At 38.4% G+C, this 22979-nt stretch overlaps 1 protein-coding gene across 2 annotated transcripts in view; it reads left to right on the top strand.

The window, feature by feature from the left end:
* Positions 1-22979, top strand: part of LOC137283778 (eukaryotic translation initiation factor 4E-like) — a 53810-nt gene that overhangs the window by 5763 nt on the left and 25068 nt on the right. The window contains exons 2-3 of one of the 2 annotated variants that reach the window (XM_067815461.1): positions 4408-4613; positions 18600-18663. In XM_067815461.1, the coding sequence (XP_067671562.1) occupies positions 4408-4613; positions 18600-18663 (270 nt within the window). The remainder of the gene's footprint in view (positions 1-4407; positions 4614-18599; positions 18664-22979) is intronic. The other variant, XM_067815462.1, reaches the window with a different exon arrangement.

Below are 22979 nucleotides of genomic sequence, written 5' to 3'. Positions count from 1 at the left end.
TTCCTACTTACAGTCTTTTTTATTCCATTTGAGACCGATGAATTGCTCACCAACACAAAATCTAATAATTGCAACAAAACCAAATTTTGCACAGCCTCATGAAATCGACAGACTAACTCTGATGATGTGTCTCATGATAAAAAAGTTGTTTAACAAACGATCATCATTTTCTTGTCACCTTTCGCTATTTTGTACGAGGGGGGGGCCTCTTGCTGGTAGAACAGCCAGGTAATCAAAAAGCGTGTGTTGTGAAGATGGGGTCATCTCAAAAGCCGTTATCTGGTTACTACTTGAGATGTTCAATGGCAGTCAGTGTTGCCACTTTCAGAAGACGCTGTTGTCTGAGTCTACCCTGATGACGACTGGCTTGATGGTGGCATGGTCCAGTCTACTTTGTTCCCAATAATGTCTTTCTATTTCATTCTCCAAAATTTGGTTTTGTTGCAATTATTAGATTTTGTGTTGGTGAGCAATTCATCAGTCTCAAATGGAATCAAATGGACTGTAACATGTGCTTTGTTACTGATGATATGTTCTCACACCCGCCAAATCCCAATAAACAACCTGAGTGACACGCATCCCTAGTGTTTTGATGGCGAATTAAAGAATTCACATCAGATGCCTTCTGATAGATTAAGAATGAAATCACATAGTCGTGCGGTAAACGGTATTGATGTGACACATACACAGACACGTGTGCACAGATATTTCTGTCCAGATAACTGGATCATTTTTCAGTGGAAGTCTGTGGGAATGGTTTGAAAATTCGCTGTCCAGGCATGAAGCGCGTGGTCTGGTTAAACGAGTACAATTACACCCCCCCCCCCTAAGTAATGGAAGGAATTATAGCAAATTTAAAGGAATTGCATCTCCAATGTAAACAAACGCAGCCCACTCGCGAAACAATTGCAGCGATATCTGTAGTTTAGCGGTAATAACAGAAACATTACGCCCCTATCGAAAACAAGAATGATACTTGAAAGAAGATAGTCCATCTTTGGAGATTTCTCAGCTCAGTTTCGTGATTTGTTGGTCACATTCTGAAACTCACACATCAAAACATGGCGTCACTGGAAGGACCACCTGTCTCGGTGAGTTTTGTTTTTAGTTTCTCATAAGTCATGCCACCTGAGGTTGTTTACGTCTGAACATCGGAAGCATTAGGGGCATGACTTACAACGCTCTTTTGCAGTGACGATCTTTTCCTAAAAAATAATTTACAGCTCCGACAACACTTTATACCTAAACACATTCAACACAGGTGGTCAAAGATGGATAATTATGAAAATGAAAACAGAAGAAACTAAAAACAAAACTCCAAAGAGATGGGTGCTCTTTCCAGTGACGCCATGTTTTGATGTGTGAGTTTCAGAACTCGACCGACAAATCATGGAACTGAGCTGAGAAATCTCCGAAGATGGCCGATCTTGTATCAAGCATTAGCAACATTGTTTCCGATAGGGGCGTTGTGTTTCTGTTATTACCGCTAAACTACCGATATTGCTGCAATTGATGACACCGTGTTTACATTTGAGATTCAATTCCTTCAAATTTGTTGTAATTCCTTCAGTTATTAGTGGGGCCTGAATTAATGTTTCATTTCACATGAAAATTGTTTGGAAGGCGGGGTTTCCTGATGTGTGGGGTCCGAGTAAACAGGGTTCGACTGTGTAACACCTCATGACTTTGGGTTTAGCTTCTGTTTGAGCGGAGAGGCAAATGTATACAGAAAGCCATTAAAAACGCAATCTGCCATTCACACTTTCTTTACTTACACAGATATCAATATACATGAATTTAGCTGGCAGATATGTTCCAAGTGAGCATCTGTGGATAATTTCTTCTGAAAATGCTCAGTCAACAACAACATCAGTGATGCAACAACGACATCAAACAAAGGAAGGGTCACTTGCAGTCAATATCATGTGTATCCACTGTGCACTGCAAGACATTTCTCAGGAACAGCTGTGGTATGGTCTGCAAGTGATGTTGAAGGGCAAATGTCAATTCAGCAACTGTCCTTGGTGGCACAAGTTGACTTCAAACTTGCTGTCCAAGTTCATCCCATAGATGTTCATGTCTGGAAACAATGAAGGCCAGGCCATCACACGAACATTCTCATTATTCAAAAAGTGACTCGTTACACTGGCTGCATGGGGACCTGGATTCATCTGAAAAAATGACATCTCACCATAGTCTTTACTGCAAATTATTTCCATTAGCTGCCAATCACTGTTTGGCATGTCTGTGGTAGTACAATAAAACCATGGACCTTGGTACCGGCGATGACACCGTGGATGGATGCACATTAAGGTGCCAGACAATCATCACATCTAAAGTACCTAGACTGACCATTCTGATAGCCTGACTTCTTTCGTCTTGATTCAATCATGGTATTTTTCTCAAAGTGATTGAGTTTCTCAATTCATTATACATTTTTAGGGCTTAAGTGCAGTATGTGGTTGTCTGGCAAAGGTTCAGTTTTAAGGATCAGAGTTCATATGAGAGGAATGCTCGGGGACTCGGGACTCGGGACTCGAAAAAAATCTTCAATAGAGCTTTTGTAACTTTAGTAAGTTCCAGAACAACAAATACCAATTGCATTTTTGACGGCTTTCAGTATAAAAGGAATAGGATAGAAGATATACAGACATATGAATTATATTTTCACTTACACTGGATGTTTGTTGCCATCATGTATGTTTTTACAAATGCTTGGTATAAAGATTTATTTTTCCAGTCTTGTTTAAGTGAACATATAAGGCTGATAGCAAAGTCTTGTTTCTCAGGCACTGCCACATCATCATAAAGACCACAGTGCCTTTTGGTTTTCTTCCTATCAAATTCTTTTTAAGGATATTGTGCATCTTGGAAAAACACCATCAGTTTGAGAAATGGTGCAATACCTGAAAGAGATCCAATGCAGTAATTTCCATTTGCATGCGAGTCATTGACTGCGCATCTTGTTATGGGCATGGCAATCCTATTAGTTTGTGAGCTTGCTACATTGTTTGCAGTTAGGTCAATAGAATATAAATGTGGTCGTGAAATATTACATGACATGATTTAAAATTCAGTAGTATTTGTTTACTCTAGACCAGAGAATATTTCAAGTATTTAATTACTTAATACTGTGTTACCTTTGATGTGTAATAATAATTATTGTGTAAGGAGTGGTTGTGTGTTGGTATGCTGCCTGAACTGTTTACATTATGATTGTCCAAAACTGATGCATAGAATATTGAATGAAATGAATGAATAAACTTGAGTTAAAATGTAAGTCAATTGTACAAGGAATATTTTTAGGGTCAGATAATCAGTGATAAGGTAGTAACAGGACTAACTCATCCATTCCAATAGAGACATGTTGTTTAAAGTTCTACGTGCTTACGGTATGAGTGACATATACTCTTCAAGGAAAGTAGGGGATCTTCATTTTTTTATGTACGATTAAAAATATTTAGGAGATTTATCAGAGTCAATCAATGTTGATATGATATTATTGAATGTTTTGAGAGTGCATCACCATTTGCACTTCCTTACAAGTAATACAACCATAGCTATTTGGAATGTAGTTGCTTTTGAAAGATGATTGGTGTATGGCATGTAATTTGCATGTATATGATTTTCATTTTAAAACAAATGACTAGAAACAAACACTAACAAATGTGTGATGCAAGATGTGTGTCAAAATGAATGTTTTAAGTGATTTCTCGACCTTGAAAAAAATGTCAAAATCAAGAATGAGACCCCATGTATGTGTATGGGGCTACTGCATGGTGCACATGCATATCACACGTTGTGTTTAGGGGTGGTAATAGAGGGAAATGGTGGTGCATTCTTAAGGTGTCAGTCCTTGGTATGCTTATTAACGTTTACACTTCCTATCCATATTGAAAGGTCATTATCCCCTACTATATTTTAAGAGTATATATATAGCAATAAAGTGTCAAAGCGCATTGTATGTGTATTGTGTAGACATTGGTAGTGAAACAGTTGTAGACTGTAATCCAGAGTACACCTCTGTGGTATTTTCAGACATTTTCACGGTTACAAACTTTTTAAGCACAGTTTTATAGTGAGGTTGTAAAAATATGTCAAGAAAATCACTAGTTGTTAAAAAAAATATGGCAGGTGACCTTGAAAACACATGTGTATCTGCTATTCTTCATAAGCAAGAAAATAGTTTTGTTTGCATACTCTTGGTAGTTTACATTGAATAGTATCAAGGTCAAATATATCATTCTTGTACTTATTACCAAACAATACCAAGAGTTATATTGTGTGTGCACTAGGGCTATTCATTATTATATTTACTCTTGAAAATTTAATTTTTATGGTTAAAGACATGCAACTTTTCTACTTGTTAAGTTGCTCTTGAATATGATGGATGATATCTGTAATTAGCAGGGTGCAACTTCCCAGTGTGAAGATGGAGAGAAGGATGGTAACAATGCAGGTGTGGATGATGCAGTTGCTTCTCCGGAGATGTTAATTAAGCATCCCTTGCAGAACAGATGGTCATTGTGGTTTTTCAAGAATGACAAGAATAGAGACTGGACAGAGAATCAGCGTTGCATCACTTCCTTTGATACAGTTGAGGACTTTTGGGGGTAAATATTGTTATGTGTATGACTTGTACTTGAATATGAGATGTATACTTTAATATATTGATTAGTATATTAGGTGCAGTTACACTTTGCTTGAAGTAAGGGGAATTCAGACGAGTGAATTGCTTATTACATAATTGAGTGCACAGGCATCCCTTGCCACAACTCTTGTCTTGGGATCCATGGATGACCCCAACATTTTTATTAGACACCCACTTTACACACAGCACGGAACAAAGGTCAAGTTAAATTGTATTTTCCACTTGTATAACTCACACGCATAAGAAATGCAGGTTTTTTTAACCAAATAGAAAACTATGACTTTTTGGCATATAGTGAATGCCGATGGTGTTATCAATGATTTTTCTTGCATTTTGGAAGTAAAACCACATCAATAAAAGGTATCACCAAAATGCACCATACCAATGAACATGATGGTATGGACACACTTTTCGTGAAATTGAACATACTTATATTGTCAAGGCCATTTGTGGGTACAAGAGTGCACAAAAGTTGGGTTTATCACTCCTTGTTCAATGATGGCACTCTTTACTTAAATTGGAAGAAACCAGGCTATCAAATGTTTGGAAGCTGGAGAGTCCGTCCAAAATGTTGCTCATCATGTCGATGACCACAATAACCACAATTTACTGTCTCCAGCATCAGTACAACACTACACAGATCATAGACAAGATGGACACATTTTTATCCCCTTGGCATGTAATGCTGGGGGTGGGGGATATAGTTGACGCCTCGTCCGTCCGTAATCATTTTGTTTCCGGAGCATAACTCAGAAACAGTTCAATATTTTTAGACCAAACTTGATAGATATAGTAACCTATATTTGTGCCTTTTGCTATTTACAGATTTTGGGCATTTATAATTTTTTTGTTTTTCCATGGAACATTTTGGTGTTAGTCTTATGGTGGGATGGGCTTCGTTTCTGGAGCAGAACTCAAAACCCGTTCAGTATTTTTCTGCAAAACTTGGTAGATATATGGTGGTGCCTTTTGGTATTTAAAGGCTTTTGTGGTTTATTATTTTCTTGGTTTCCATGGAAATGTTTTGGACCTAGCCTGAAAAGTGGGAGGGGTGTTTCGTTTTCAGAGCAGAACTCAAAAACTTCTTACCATCTGTCCGTAAAACTTTCTAGATATGTATGGCAGACCCCAAAGTGGTGAACTATGTGGGAGTGATCACTTCCCCACCCTGCTGAAAACCATCAACCCTGGTGATGATCCACCTGTATCAAGACGGAACTTTGCTAGGGCTGATTGGTCATTATATCAGACACTGTGTGCTGAACACTTGAAGCATGATCTTTTTAAGAACAGTAAAGATCCAATACAGTCTTTTTCGGATATACCAAATGCCATTGCTGACAAAACAATTCCTAAGTCCTCTGCAATTCCACATATTCGTAAACCATGGTTTACTGATGAGTGTAAACAGGCCAGAAAATGTAGACGGATCACTTTTTGTGGATGATTTTAATATTTCCTGTCGTGGTAAAAATATGCGTACTATTGAGAGGCAACTGCAGTTATGCTTAAATAAAATTAATAAATGGTGTCTTGAGAACGGTTTCAAATTTTCTAAATCGAAACCTAATAGTATACACTTCTTTAGACGATATAAACCACATAAAGACCCTGAACTGTTTCTAAATGGCACTGCTATTAAAGTTGTTAAAGAGGCCAAGTTCTTGGGATTGACTTTTGACTCACATTTAACGTTTCTTCCCCATATCAAATCCCTTAAGACTAAATGCCTGAAGGCACTTGACTCGTTGAAAGTCATTTCTAATTGTAAGTGGGGAGACCAAGCTACCCTCCTACAACTTTATCGATCATTGATCCATTCGAAACTTGATTATGGCTCCATCGTATACGGTGGAGCCTGTAAAAGCAACCTTAAACTTCTTGATTCTGTCCATCACCAAGGTTTAAGACTTTGTCTTGGATCTTTCCGAACTTCACCCGTTGACAGTCTTTATGTTGAGGCCGATGAACCATCTCTTACACAACGTCGTATAAAATTATCCTTACAGTACAATACTAAATTATCCTCTAATGAATCTAACCCTGCATATAACTGTGTGTTCAATCCATTTTATGAGGATTTGTACGACACAAAGTCTTCTCTTGTTCCATCTCTCGGGCACAGAATTAAACCATTTCTTTCTTCGGCCGGTATTAAGCTGAAAAACATAGCTCCCTCCCGTCTTCTTTCTTCTCCTCCTTGGCAGTTAGTTAGACCACAAGTCGACCTAACATTAACTTCTTTTGAAAAATCCGAAACTAATGAATTACAATATAAACAAGAATATAATCAATTAAAAAGTAAATACAGCAATTACAAACCCTTGTTTACAGATGGTTCCAAGGACGGTGGTGCAGTAGCTTGTGCCACTGTCATTGGATCCAGAACAATATCTTCTAGAATTCCAGATAAGAGTGACCCGTGAAGATCCCGGGGTAGAATAGGCCTTCAGCAACCCATTCTTGCCATAAAAGGTGACTATGCTTGTCATAAGAGGCGACTAACGGGATCGGGTGGTCAGACTAGCTGACTTGGTTGACACATGTCATCGGTTCCCCATTGGGCAGATCGATGCTCATGTTGTTGATCACTGGATTGTCTGGTCCAGACTCGATTATTTACAGACCGTCGCCATATAGCTGGAATATTGCTAAGTGCGGCGTAAAACTGAACTCACTCACTCACTCACCCAGATAAGAGTTCTATTTTTACTGCAGAAGCAAACGCCATATTAACGGCTGTCAAATATATTCAAAGACACCCTAAACATAAACAATATATAATCTATTCAGACTCTCTTTCTTGCCTTAAGGCGATTTAAAAATATTTCTTGTAAACATCCACTTTTAATTGAAATCATTGAATTGCATAATGATCTTACTACTGGCCAATACGACATCGTCTTCTGTTGGTTACCCAGCCACATTGGCATTTCTGGGAACACACTGGCTGACCTTGCTGCAAAAGCAGCACTCAACAAATCTGTGACACCACTCCTTATTCCATACACTGATTATAAAGCAATCATTAGGTCTTACATCCATGATCTGATGCAGAAGAGGTGGGACACCCAAGTAGGTATCAACAAATTACATGAAATACAGCCGTATATTGGTTACACCTACTTGGGCTGTCAGTCAAGATTTGAAGAGGTCATCATGCGACGATGTATTGGCCACACACGATATACACATGAATATGTGTTTAAAGGTGACAATCCTCCTTTTTGTATCCCTTGTGATGAAAGAATCACAGTCAAGCATGTCTTGCTTGACTGTGTTGAATATTCCATCACAAGGGATAAGTATTTCAAATCAAGAACTATGACTGATCTTTTTAGTAATGTTAGTGCTCATTTAATCATTGCGTTTTTAAAAGAATTAGACCTGTTACATGACTTGTAAATAGATAAATATTTTATGATTGGAAGTTGAATTAGCAACTGAGATTGTTAGTGGCTGTATCCTCGAAGGGTGTTGAAGTACCATAAAAGTATTGTCCTCCTGAGAGGGTACGTAAGTCCCAAAACAGTTGAAGTCATATTTAATCTTCCATTTTTTGAGAAGTAGAATATGTGTCATTTTAAATTGTGGCTAATTTTGCATACAGTCGCCATCAGCCGAAGGGATGGTGTAAATCCAGCTAGGGACCATGCAGGTAGCAAAGGCACTGTAAGTCCCCATGGTGCCTAGTATGGTGATCTACCTTCGGTTGTTGGCGATCTATGGCCTGTTTTAATGTTGTACTGTCCAAATAGTGATACTATTATTTTTTAAGTTTCAACGCTAGTTTTAAATACTAACTGTGATAATCTAGTGGTTTTACTGTCCTTCGTCGACAGGTTCTTCATAATATGCTCATATATTTGGTTTTTAATGTCACGTATGTTCTCGTCACGATATGGTTGCAATATTGCCGACGTGATGTTAAATATTAACTCACTCACTCACTATTATCCCCCTGGCATGTAATGTGGGGGTATATAGTTGCCGCTTCGTCCGTCAGTCCGTAATCATTTTGTTTCCGGAGCATAACTCAGAAACCGTTCAATATTTTTAGACTAAACTTGATAGATATACTAATCTCAGCCTATAGTTGTGCCTTTTGCTATTTACAGATTTTGCGCATTTATATTTTTTTTGTTTTTCCATGGAATATTTTGGTGTTAGTCTTATGGTAGGGTGGGCTTCGTTTCTGGAGCAAAACTCAAAAACCGTTCAATATTTTTCTGCAGAGCTTGGTAGATATATCAGTCAGAAGCTGAAGTGGTGCCTTTTGCTATGTACAGGTTTTTGTGATTTATTATTTTCTTGGTTTCCATGGAAACGTTTTGGACCTATTCTGAAAAGTGAGAAGTGTGTTTCATTTCCAGAGCAGAACTCAAACACTTCATAATATCTGTTAGTAAAACTTTCTAGATATGTGTGGCAGACCCCAAAGTGGTGCCTTTTGGTTTTTAAAGGTTTTTGTGATTTATTATTTTCTTGGCTTCCATGGAAACGTTTCGGACTTAGTCTCAAAATGGAGAGGTGGGCTTCATTCCCAGAGCACAACTCTAAAACCATTTCATATCTTTTAACAGATCTTGGCAGATATATGAAATTGTGACTTTGCTGGTTACAGATATATGGCATTTATAATTTTCATGAATTCCATGGAAACAATTCAAACTTAGTCTAAAAAGCAATGAGTACACCCCCGGCGCATCGTCTGTCCATCCATCCGTCCGTCCGTAATCGTTTTGTTTCGGGAGCATAACTCAGAAACCGTTCAATATTTTTATCCCCCCCAGCATGTAATGCGGGGGGGGGACGAATATAGTCGACGCCTCATCCGTCCGTCTGTCCCCTGTCCGTCCATAACCATTTTGTTTCCGAGCATATCTCAGAAACCGTTCAATATTTTTAGACCAAACTTGATACATATAGTAATCTCAGCCAGTGGTTGTGCCTTTTGCTATTTACAGATTTTGGGCATTTATATTTTTTTTGCTTTTCCATGGAACATTTTGGTGTTAGTCTTATGGTGGGGTGGGCTTCCTTTCCGCAGCAGAACTCAAAAACCGTTCAGTATTTTTCTGCAAAACTGTCGGAAGCTGAAGTGGTGCCTTTTGCTATGTTCAGGTATTTTTTTTATTATTGTTTTCTCGGTTTCCATGGAAACGTTTTGGACCTATTCTGAAAAGTGAGAAGTGTGTTTCATTTCCAGAGCAGAACTCAAACACTTCATAATATCTGTTAGTAAAACTTTCTAGATATGTGTGGCAGACCCCAAAGTGGTGCCTTTTGGTTTTTAAAGGTTTTTGTGATTTATCATTTTCTTGGCTTCCATGGAAATGTTTCGGACTTAGTCTCAAAATGGAGAGGTGGGCTTCATTCCCAGAGCACAACTCTAAAACCATTTTATATCTTTCAGCCAATCTTGGCAGATATATGAAATTGTGATACATTTATAATTTTCATGAATTCCATGGAAACAATTCAAACTTAGTATAAAAAAACAATGAGTAACTCTCAGATTATTAGTCCTTTCAAACATGCGGGGGCCAGGGGGATATGTCATCTTCTGATGACTCTTGTTTAAACTTATCCTATTTCATGGTATGTACTTTTTTCTCTAGACTCATCACTGAATGGAACGATTTGAACTTTTTTACCTGGACCTCTCTTGTCCATCCGTCCAGGATCTCCATTTTGCCCTCATCATAATACAGCTTTCTAAATGTCATGCAAAGCATGTGACATACACCACCAGCTACCCACAAGTCCATTTCTGAATCATCACTCTCTTTCTTGTCACACTTGTGTGTGGACGTGTTTGCTTTGTGCAGTGTGTTTCAACTTAACTCTAGAACAAGGGGAAGGCTGACCAGCCAAAAAAGTGTAAGAAATATTCACAGTGTTTTCTGCGAGTGATCTCCATGTCTTTTGTGTGGACTGTATTGGACGGTGTAAATGGGACACTAGTTTAGGTAAATATGTAAGGGATCTTACCTTTGAGGAGTTAAGTGATTATACTCGGGTTTGCTTACGTTGTCTAGCTCATACTTTTTGGAAGACCTTAGGAATTTGCTGGACTCTCATCATGCACACAACCCGTCTTCGATCATGTCACGTGTACTGGTTGTCAAGAGTGCTACCACTCATCAGGATACTTCTGCCCTACAGGACCTTCGATCTACGCTCTCAGTCTATCACTCTACAGAACAGTTATATCGGCAACTAATCTACGTAGGACAAGAATCAGTTGGTCTTTATGCATGCCTTGTGGCCAGTCTCACTCCCATTGTTGTTGGTCCAGCAGTGACAGGAACCAGTCTATTTCGCCTTGACAGCTTGGTTAGCGGTTACTTCGTGGTCTGCTTTCCATGTGGTGAATTGAAGTGTTATTTCTTACGTTCAGCCACCTCAGTCTTTTCTAAATCACTGAAGCCTGCTAGTTTGTCAAAGTTCACTGGATGACGCTTCACCTTTGCGCACCCCTCCATCTCAACTTTTGCTGGAATGTCTCCCTTTGCTGAATCAGCACTTGTTGAAACAGCTCTCTGTGAAACATTACTTGCTGAACCAGTCTTAGTCGAAACTTTAGTCCTCTGTTCAGCATTCACGGGATTGATAGTCTTCCAAACAGAGCTCATCCAAACGGACTTCCTCGAAACATGCTGTTTTCACTGGAACAGAAGCTTTCACCAAACTGACATGTGTCGAATCGCCCAAAATGGCTTTCTTCCAAGTTGTGTTCAGTGGAATGCCGTTCTCTGGATCATCTGAATTCTTCCCCGAACTCTATTGGTTCCTATAGTCACATCTCCTCAGCCCACACATGACTTTCACCTAGTCGTTTTGACCAGTTTCCTATTCCTAGGATTTGTTCATTGGATAGACATGGTTGGTTTGCTTCACTGCGAAGATGCCACTCTTCCACTCATTTGCATTCTAGTAAGCATGATCCTGCCTCTACTTCATAGAGATCAGCTCTTTGTTCGAAGTCACCTCTTTGATCTTCATCTTCTCATTGGCATGGGAGAGCTTTTTATCCCCCCAGCATGTAATGCAGGGGGATATAGTCAACGCCTCATCTGTCCATCCGTCCATCCTTCCATCCATAATCATTTTGTTTCCGGAGCATAACTCTGAAACCGTTCAATATTTTTAGACCAAACTTGATAGATATAGTAACCTCAACCTATAGTTGTGCCTTTTGCTATTTACAGAGTTTTGGCATTTTTATTTGTTTGTTTTTACATGGAACATTTTGGTGTTAGTCGAACGGTAGGGTGGGTTTCATTTCCGGAGCAGAACAAAAACATTCAGTGTTTTTCTGCAAAACTTGGTAGATATGCGTGGCAGACCCCAAGGTGGTGCCTTTTGCTATTTACAGGTTTTTGTGATTTATTATTTTCTCGGGTTACCATGGAAACGTTTCAGATTTCGTCTCAAAATGGAGGGATTGGCTTCGTTTTTGGAGCAGAGCTCAAAAACCATCCAATATTTTTCAGCAAAACTTGGTAGATATGTGTGGCAGGCACCAAAGTGGTGCCTTTTGGTATTTACAGGTTTTTGTAATTTATTGTTTTCTCAGTTTCCATGGAAACGTTTTGGACATACTCTCAAAAGTGACAGGTGTGTTTCGTTTCCGGAGCAGAACTGAAAAACTTCTTAATATCTGTCAATAAAACTAGGTAGATATATGTGGGAGACCTCAGAGTGGTGCCTTGTGGTGTTTACAGGTTTTTGTGATTGATTATTTTCTCAGTTTCATGAACATGTTTCGGACTTTGTTTCCGGAGCACAACTCAAAAACCATTTCATATCTTTCAAAGATCGTGGAAGGTATATGAGACAGATCTTGAAATGGTGACTTTTTTCTGATTACAGATATATGGCATTTATATTTTTCATGAATTCCATGGAACCAATTCAGACTTGTTCTGAAAACACAATAAGTAACTGTTGGATGATTTGTCCTTTCAAATATGTGGGGGCCGGGTGGATATGTCATCTTCTGATTCTTGTTGTGATTTATTATTTTCTCGGTTTCCATGGAAATGTTTTGGACTTAGCCTCAAAATTGAGGGATGGGCTTCGTTTCCGGAGCAGAACTCCAGAACCGTTCTATATTTATCTGCAAAACCTGTTACATACATCAGTCAGAACCTATAGGGGTGCCTTTTGGTATTTACAGGTTTTTGTGATGTATTATTTTCTCGGTTGCAATGGAAACATTTCGGACTTAGCCTCAAAATGGAGGGATGGGCATCGTTTCCAGAGCAGAACTCAAACTCCGTTCTTCATTTTTCTGAACTTGGTAGATATACCAATCAGAAGCTACAATGGTGCCTTTGGTTAGTTACAGGTTTTTGTGATTTCTTAGTTTCTCGGCTTCCATGGAAACGATTCAGACTTTGTCTCAAAATGGCAGGATGGGCTTCATTTCCGGAGCACAACTAGAAAACTACTTAATATCTTACAGCAAAACTTGGCAGATATTTGAGGCAGACCACAAAGTGGTGCCTTTTTCTATTTACAATGTTTTGGCATTTTTATTTTTTCCGGTTTCCATTGAAACAATTCTAACTTAGTCTCAAAATGGGGGGATAAAACCATTTCGTATCTTTACAGATCTTGGCAGATATATGAGACAGATCTTGAAGTGGTGCCTTTTGCAGTTTACATATATATGGCATTTTTATTTTTCATGACTTCCATGGAAACGATTCAAACTTAATCAAAGAAAACATCAAGTAACTGTCAGATGATTTGTCCTTTCAAGTATGTGGGAGCTGGGGGGGATGTGTCATCTTCTGATGACTCTTGTTCTACGTCCTCAACCCGCCACCCAAGATCTCCTACACCTGACTGCCAACTATCATTCAAGGTGTTTTCATTGTGATACTTCTCCGCAATCCCAATCTCAACAAGTTTTCATTCGTGTGTCTTCTTTGGTTTCGTCTCCCCCCAGACATAGATATAGTTCTACAAACAGGAGATCTACTCAATGGGGGTCCGATAATAGATCTGAGAATGCTACAACTCCTGCTTCCTCGCATCTCTTTACTCAGATTGAACCGGATTCGTGGACTCATGTGCAGGAAAAGATTGCTCTGTCAGATCTGGCTGCAATGCTCGTAGCTATTACTATTGTTTGAAGTAAGCACCAATGAAGTTTGGATTTTGTCAATGAACTTTGAGTCTGAGCTTGAATAGTGGATAAACTCTACCTCCTGATGTCACAGACTCTGGAGGACTTACCACTGACAACGACTATGTCCTTGGATCATGCCTTTAAATGTTTTAAGAGAAATAAGGATAGCTTGTTTACAGCTAGATTCGCCTAAGCAGTAGGTCACTTCCATGGATTGCAGTTGTTCTCAACTGCTCCTTTGGCTGATGACGATGTCTATACGCTATATGGGAAGAGGTCTTGTTCAGCTTTCTTTCTTTACCTTACCAGTGGAGCAACCCATGCTTGCCATAAAAGGCAACTATGGCAACTGAGCAACTATGCCTGTCGTAAGAGGTGACTAACAGTTTCGGGTGGTCATACTTCCTGACTTGGTTGACACATCATCAGTTCCCATTTGTGCAGATCGATGCTCATGCTGTTGATCACTGGATTGTCTGGTCCAGACTTGATTATTTACAGACCACCACCATATACCTGGAATATTGCTGAGTGTGGAGTAAAACTAAACTCACACACTCACATAGACAGGCAGGTGTGATGCTTATACACATGGCTTATTTTATACCATTTTATTTTTTACCATCTCTTTGGAGGTCTTTGAAGAGTATATTTTAAAACTGAACTGCCAGCAAAACGTCCAAGAACCCCTTTCAGACCTTAAAGAAGAAACATAGGTCTGAACAAATCTGGAGAGTCACCATTACTCACCTTCTGTAAGCATCACTGATAAGTCAGAAAAGCAGATGAACACAGATTTAACAACCAATTATTGGGTTACTTTTCACCGAATGGTGCATGCTTTGATTATGATTTACGACTGTTGACATTCATTATATCACCAACTCAGAGGCCCAGTGATAAAAGTGATCTGAGCTTGGGATTGCTATGAGTGAAAGCTCCTTGTCTAATTGAAGAAATATTCATGCAAAAGTGCTTTTGTGTCTGTTACATTGATGTATTGAAACTTTTTGCTGTGATAAACTCTTGCATAAAAGCATAACCATTATAAGCATTTAGAAATTGGAAAAAAACATGAAAATATTGAAGAATCCTGCTAAGACACATCACATCTTGACCCAAAATGAGTCATAGCAGAATTAAAGCATTAATGAGACCATCACTATTACTGATAAGGACAAAGTCACTGTCATCATGGACACAGAAACCATGGAGCTGTGCAACAAATTCACAGAAGACCAAACCACCTACAGAATCCTCTTTAAAGGGCCACATAGCTAAATGGGAGATCTTTTTGTTGCGAGAGGCGATAACTCTCCTCTTAAAATGATATAAGCGATGGTCCAACTTCTCGCTTCCAATCTGGTTCCCGACTTAATGTGCGCTGCGACAGCTTGCTACATGTAAAGATAGAACTCGGCAAACGTGTTGTCATGGTCACCTTCATTGAAAACACAATAGTTTACAACGAAAAGCTATTAACTGACACATGTTTTGCTTTGATTTATAGTTTAGAAAGGCACCGTTTGTTTAATTTCCAAATGCACTATGAATTGACATAAAATTCAGGGAAAACGCCATGAGAAGTCAGTATATTGTGATGACATTTCCTATGACAGAAGACAAGACAGAACAAGTTTTGGGTGTTGTAGTATCTGTGAAATAATTAAAATTCTTTTTTATATGTTATCAGCTCTTATGTTATTCCCAACAGCAATTCTTTACCTTTTGGCATATTGAAATCTTAAAAATAGTTCCTATACTACCACCGATCTCCATGTAAAAAATCGGAGCTACACCTCCGGCGAACGAGTATCCCCTGAAAGTTCTTTATCGAGAATTTATGATTATTACACATCCCTGACAATTGAAGAAATTTCGTATGAAATGTAACAGTTAGTCAGAAATATATATATATTATGTTTTTGAGCAGCAGTTCCTCACTCCTCTGAATCCATTTAAGTTTTTGAATTCTGGCACTACTATATATTTTGCATCAGAAACACCACTCATCATAGCTTGAAATAAAATATTTACCTCTTGTAAAATTTGTTCACCAGTCAGTATTGTGAGTCATCTTATATATGTGAATATATTGATTCATTTCTTATAAAAAATTAACACCACTTAAAGCTCTTAACATAAATAGTCATTTACAGAGATTTCTTTCAATGAAAAACTTGTAATTCTGACCACACAAGTGGATGTGTATTATAGAAATACATTTCATATCTTTCTTGTTTTGGTAACTTTAAGTTGACAAAATATTTCCCATGACAGACCATGTACTATCCAACTTTCTGATTTTCATTCAGCAGTTCTTAAAGGAAACTTTAGTTTATGTCTGTTTGTTAGGGATTAACACAGAAAATGTGTTTGGTATCAAATATATGGTTTAGATGATATGAATTCGAATTTAACCCCACAATTATTATATGAAGATATGTTAATGCATGTATTAATTTTATATTATTACAAAAACAGTACAGTGTACAATAACTGAATAATGTCATGTATGTGTAATGTAATATTAAAGTACACACTCACCGGCATACAAAGAATCAGATAGAATTACAAAATTGTACAGTGCAGGTACAATGTAAAGTGGGAAATGATATTGACTTTATTGATATATTTCTGTTAGAATTTGAGACATCAATTTAATGCAACAAAACATAGAGAGCAAGGTCTAAAAAATAAGATATGAGCTTTTTCATGACTATCATAATGAGCTGATTATGGGAAGACAAGATGTATGTGGACACTGAAGGAAAATGTAAACCATTTGATGCTGACAACAGTAAACAGTACCATTTATTATATCAGATTGAAATTTATTATCAATATGAATATATGTATTGTTTAGTTGTGTAATGAAAAACAGAATTTGGAAAGTGTACTGAACCTAATGTTAGTTTTACTTCTTCTGTGTCTGAAATAATAAATTTAATAAATTAAAGTTTTTATTTTATTTCCTTTATTGAAACTTAAGAAAAACAAAACATTTAATATATGCTCTTAATTGATGATAGTTAAAATGCAGTCATTGTAGAAATTTGCAATATTTTTTATGTATTATTTGCTGATACAGTGAATTTACATTTCATGCATCACAAACCGTTACAGAAATAAAAAAAACAGATTTTAGTTATACCCATGTTTATCGCATTTGAATGTTGGCTACATGCAGGCGATGACTGACATAATTCGTCTGTTATTGAAATTTTACAATTACGTGACCATTGTTTCTCACTTTCCTCTGTACCTGCTAAATGTCTGTGTTGTTCAAAATCTCAATTCCGTCATGAACGACGCGATGAAATTACATGAAAAGAATTTCAGCTCCCCCCTCCCGTAGTGAATTCATTGAATGCAGCCATATCGGCCATAATGCTAAAGCAAGTACAAATGCAGTTCAAATACACTGCTGTGTCAAATGTGTGATACTGAGACATCTAGTGCCACGCTTCAATAACTGATTGCAAAACGTCAACAAAACGACAAAACATGACCCAAACACGATCAGCTGATTCCACCGCCTCATTTTGAACTGCCATTACGTGATTCATACTTGCAATGTAAGCAGTCATGCCTATCCCAGGTGTATCATAGAATCATGGAATAAATATTTCAGAAAATAACACTTGATATATCATCGTAAAAGGGAAAAAATATGCTGTCCGTGCACCAGCATGAAAGTTCCCGGTGAAGGTTACACTGGTTAACTCTCTCTAAGTGTAATAGTAACACATACGGCTCACATCGCGCATACGACATGCGCTGTCAGTTTAAGGTTTGACCGTCCATATCAGTGCACCAAGCGGATTAGTGAAGGGAAGATAAGTTCAAAAAGATCGCCCATTAGACAGCACAAGAACCCCCCCAGGAAGAGCACAGTAATAGCATAAATAACACTGTTTCAACAAACTGAACCATATATATACTCTCAGCCCCATTACACCAGAGCCACTGTCCAAACACATGAAGATCCATACAGAGCGAGAATAAGTTGTATGTATAGCCTTGATCATGGTTGATTGATGATGGCAGTCTTTGTTGTAGATTGCTTATTTGAGTTTTCTGATTTTAAGTCTTTATGGTGGGTTGTTAGGACGTACCGGATGAAGTGGTCAGTATTTTCTCAGATATGATCTGATAAAGTTTCAAAATTTCATCACCTGCCAAGATGCAGTCCCATAGTCTGTTCTTGAAATTTACAGATATTACTTTTTGTAAAAACGTTTGCTAGAAATAGCTCATCATTCATAGGTTCTTCAGTAACTTTTATAAGTTGTTGAGACTTGAAAAGACACTTCGGAAACCTGGTGATAGCTTTGACACTGTTTCTCTTTGTCGCCATTATACATTCTGTCTTGATAAGCATGTATGAGGTGTGTTATGTGTTGATTCCCACAGAGAAGTTCAGAACTTATGCAATTAAAAGTCCATTAAGACATATGTGTGAAACAAATAAACATGAATTTAATGTATTTGACGATTGTATGTAAAGGTGTCACTACAGCTGTACACAACAGTGTGGTAGTACAATACAAGAGCAGTGATTGTGGCTATAAAGACAATGACAGCAACAGTAATCCAGCTTGCAAGTAAGCCTGACAAAGTATACAGATCATCACACACACTGCTGGTCTTCTTGTAATTTGAGATGTAATGTGAGTCCTGGGTGCTTGCAAATACTTGTTCATTGTATATATTTCCTATGTGTTGTGTGGTGCCATTGCAAGTTGAATATCACTTTGTGACAGAACACATTTATGTACTACCTGTCTTTCTCTTTTATAGATTGTACAACCATGTACAGAAGGCCAGCAAGTTGCCTCCAGGCTGTGACTACTCCATGTTTAAGGTATTGTTTGGGACCATCCGTAAGATCACAGGCGGAGCTATGCCTGCTTAGTTATTACATTCATCTTGTAATATACACCATGACGTATAGGAGTACATGCTTGTCAGGAGTAATCAGAACCTAAAGTGGAACCTTTTGCTATGTACAGGTTTCTGTGATGTATTATTTTCTTGGTTTCCATGGAATCGTTTCAGACTTAGTCTCAAAAGTGGGAGGTGTGTCGTTTCCGGGGAGTAGAACTCTTAAACGTTTTCATATCTGTCAGTAAAACTTGGTAGATATGTGTGGCAGACCCCAAAGTGGTGCCTTTTGCTATTTACAGGTTTTTGTGATTTATTATTTTCTCGGTTACAAGGACACGTTTCGGACTTAGTCTCAAAATGGATGGATGGATGGGTTTCGATTTTGGAGCACAACTTGAAAACCATTTCATATCTTTCAAAAGATCTTGGCAGATATATGAGAAAGATCTTGAAATGTGGCTTTTGCTGATTACAGATATATGGCATTTAAATTTTTCATGACTTCCATGGAAAAATTCAAACTTAGTCTAAAAAAACATCAAGTAACTGTCTGATGATTTGTCCTTTCAAACATGTGGGGTCCGGGGGGATATGTCATCTTCTGATGACTATTGTCTACTGTTGCAGTCAAGTTATTACATGTGTTTGGCTTAGTGACAGTGGGGAAGGTTATACTAAAACCATACCAGGAGAACTCTCTTGCTACATATCAACAGCAGTTTAATGACACAACCATTCTTTTCCCACAGAGGTTACTTGTCATGTCTTCCTATGAACCTAATACGACCCTTTCATGGTGCGAGTGTTCAGGATTCATGATTGGTTGCAATCAGATTTTGTTGTGCAATCAGCGACATTGTTTCAAAAGTTATCATTCACAGGTAATTTGGTAATTCCTGTATGCTTCAAGAAAACTAGAACCAGCGGGATGTTTCATCTAGACAGGACTCGCTCATATAATGGCCAGATCAGTGGCCATTAGATTCTCGTGTGTCACATCAACACAGGTCCCCGGCAAATGAGGGATATCTGTGTCCCTACATTAGCTTGTATTAGTCAAGTTGGATCTAAGTCGGCGTAAAATTAGGGAGATAATTTGTGTTGTGATTTTTGCTGCTAGGGGATTGTATATGAAATATGGCCATATTAAAACAGGTTCGTAGGAGGATGTGACAAGTAACCTCTGTGGGAAGAGAATATGACACATTATACAGATGAAATTCTTTGACCACACATCCTTTCCATTTTGCAACAAGCACATGTCACAACACAGCACAACACCCAACTTCACTCAGCAAGACTGATTATGATTTTTGAGAAACCAAAACATCCAAGTACTGCTATATCCTTCTAAACTTTCTTGAGGCAGATGTAAGCAAAATGAGACAACAGATAACCTTCACCTTGACATTCTTTTGTTGCATGTTAATATCGATCAGTGAATTTGCCAGATCTGTGCGATTTATTGTGGTCTTTTGATTTTTTTTTTACAAAATACAATCTTCCTTTGCTATAAGGTTTGTTTTGGGATGACTCTCAGTGTTATGAGACACCCACATTATACATAACCAGGAAAAATTGCCAAGCTCATCTATTTTGTTTGTGCATTGTGCCCCGTCAAAACTGTGTAACAATGTTGAAAACTTGCAATCAGTGATATAGTCAGGCCGCTGTAATCTGGTCCTCATTAATCTGGATCCACTGACTTCCAAACGCTACCCACTGGGGACAAAATCATCCCCCTGCATATTGCATATAATTGACACCTTGTTAGTCCAATAATTCAGTTTCCACCTCTGAACGCTGGTCATTCGGAACGGATTTGACTATTTAAGTTGTAAACAGCTGCGTTAATCTGAATGATTGAAGTTGACTGCGCTGCTGATCGGTCCACCCAAAGTGACATATTGTTTGTTTAAATTATGTTGAAACTGGTGAATTGCTGACTTTGGAGAACATCATAGAGAGGGTGACAGCCGCAGATAAGCAGACTGAAAGTGAAGAAAGAGACATAGAAGACACTCACCCCTCCTTCTATAACAGACATAAGACTGTACCTCAGTAATATCATTACGTACTATGAGTGCCAGGGTGACATCGAAAATGCAGATAAAGCAATGGACATGCTCATTTCTTTAAAACAACCTTAGCAGCAGCCCACCATTAAAAACTACTTTTGTAAGTAGTGAAACAATGTGTATTAAATCCTGTGAATGTCTTTGATGCTTGTTTTGATTTCTTCATGTAAGGAAAGATATTAAGGGGAAGTAAGTGCATAGATTGTGGTTTCAGAAGTACAAAGTTCAGCCTGCTCCTTCATCAACTGAATAGAAGGCAGTACCAAGGGGGTATATATATACACATGCGCTGTATAGAAAAAATGTTTAACAATGTTAATGGTAATTGGCTACATACAGCACAATTGGAATACAACACAAATAAGAAGGGGCCACGGATACATGGTTGATGGCTGGCTATTATCTCTATATGACTTCCTGAAGCTTCCTTTGGTACCAGTTGTAGCTTGTGAACAAAGCTTGCCCGACTTCCCTTTTGTCCAGTTTTGATGGTATGGTCCTTGTTTCTTGAGGACATGTGCTGATATGGCAGGGAGCTTGATGTTTCTTGAGTCTTGTGTTGATACGCCACAGCCTTTCTCCAATGTAAGTTTGTTCACAACTACACAGAATCTGGTAGATGCATCCTCTTTGATTGGGGATCCCCTGCCGTTGATTTTTAAGGGTCTTGCCACTTTAGACTCTGATGTCAATGCTGGTTTGGTTCTTGATTAGGTGGGACATCTTGTGGCTGATGGGTCCAATGTAGGGAATAGTGACTCTGCTGGGAGATGGTGCAGGCTTGGGAATGGTGCCGGTATGTTTATGGGTCTTGGTGATAAGTTCCACAGGGTGTCTGTTGAGAGATGTGAATGTGTCCTCCGTGACATACAGAGACAACAGCCAGTCATTCACCGTGATCATGGAATCCATTTACCATGTGCTTGGGACCCACTTACCATCCTATGTTCTGCCCCTATTGTTTGTAATTGTATTGCATAACTAGCCTCCCCACTATTGTCGGTATGTTCTACCCCTTCATTACCATGTTTTTTTAGTGATTCACTGGCTTCCTCATGTCGTTTTTCTGTATCATTGTATTTACCCATCATTACCGTGGTATTTTAGTGATTCAATGGCCTCCTCTCATGTTGTTTTTACTGCATCAGTGCCCTGTTCTTATTTGTGTTGTATTCCATCAAGACAGTTACTGTGTTGTTTTAGTACATTACTGGCCTCATTTTTGTATTGTATTTTCAGTCTTCAGCATTGTTAAACATGTTTACTTTGTAGCGCCTCTGTATATGTTCTCCCTTGGCAGTGTCTACTGTTCAGTTGATGAAGCAGCAAGCATACGCTCTGAAACATGTTATCCACAATAAAAAAGCTGACATCCATAAATCGGCTTTTCTTATGCTTTCCACATCAAAGGATATGCAAGCCAGGGGAAATATGGAATTTACAAGGGTCTTACAGTCCTGTACACCTTTTCAAAACAACTTGTAACTAATAGTGTTGATGTAACTTCCCCATTCTAGTCTGTCCCTTCTAATGAAACGTACCCGTGGTACCTGATGTTGTTTTGTATAGGTCAGTATCATGTACTGAAGGGGTTCATAGTGCTACTGTGAAGGTCCTGTAAAGTATTGAAACAGTGTGGTGTGGTATGGTATGTGGAGTGTGGTTTGATGGTGTGTGGTGTGGTGTGGTGTTTAACCCCCTGGATGCCGAGTTTTTTTCAGGCGCACATTTTCGTAACGTTTGAAAAGTGAGCGTTGTGCGAGATTTGCGATCGCGTGGCCCAGGTTCTGCGTACGGCTATGAAATTGCACAGACATGTAGAATATTTGATTTCCTATCCGTTGGTATAAATATAATTGCGGCTACCTCAGGGGTTTGAGAAATAGACACTGCTAAAAATTGTTCAAAACTTTTGTGTGTGTTAAAAAACAGTAAATTTCTCATTTTTTTATCGTGCACCAATAAAAGCACTCTGCTACGATTTTTTTAATTTGGCATCTTTACGGAAAGTGTGAGCGAAGAAAATACAGCTTGATATCTGAACGACATGAGTGTATATGAAATGGATGTATGTGTTAATGCATAACGTCATACTCACAAAATCACAAATGACCCGCAATAAATGTCAAAAATCGATTTTCTACTATGACGTCAAACGTCGACAGAGAGGTCATGCATGTATAAAGATAAGGGGGCATAACTCAGCTATGGTTTA

The sequence above is a fragment of the Haliotis asinina genome, chromosome 5 (genome assembly GCF_037392515.1).
Source record: "Haliotis asinina isolate JCU_RB_2024 chromosome 5, JCU_Hal_asi_v2, whole genome shotgun sequence".
In the NCBI taxonomy this organism is placed as follows: domain Eukaryota; kingdom Metazoa; phylum Mollusca; class Gastropoda; order Lepetellida; family Haliotidae; genus Haliotis; species Haliotis asinina.
This window is presented reverse-complemented; position numbering and strand designations above follow the sequence as displayed.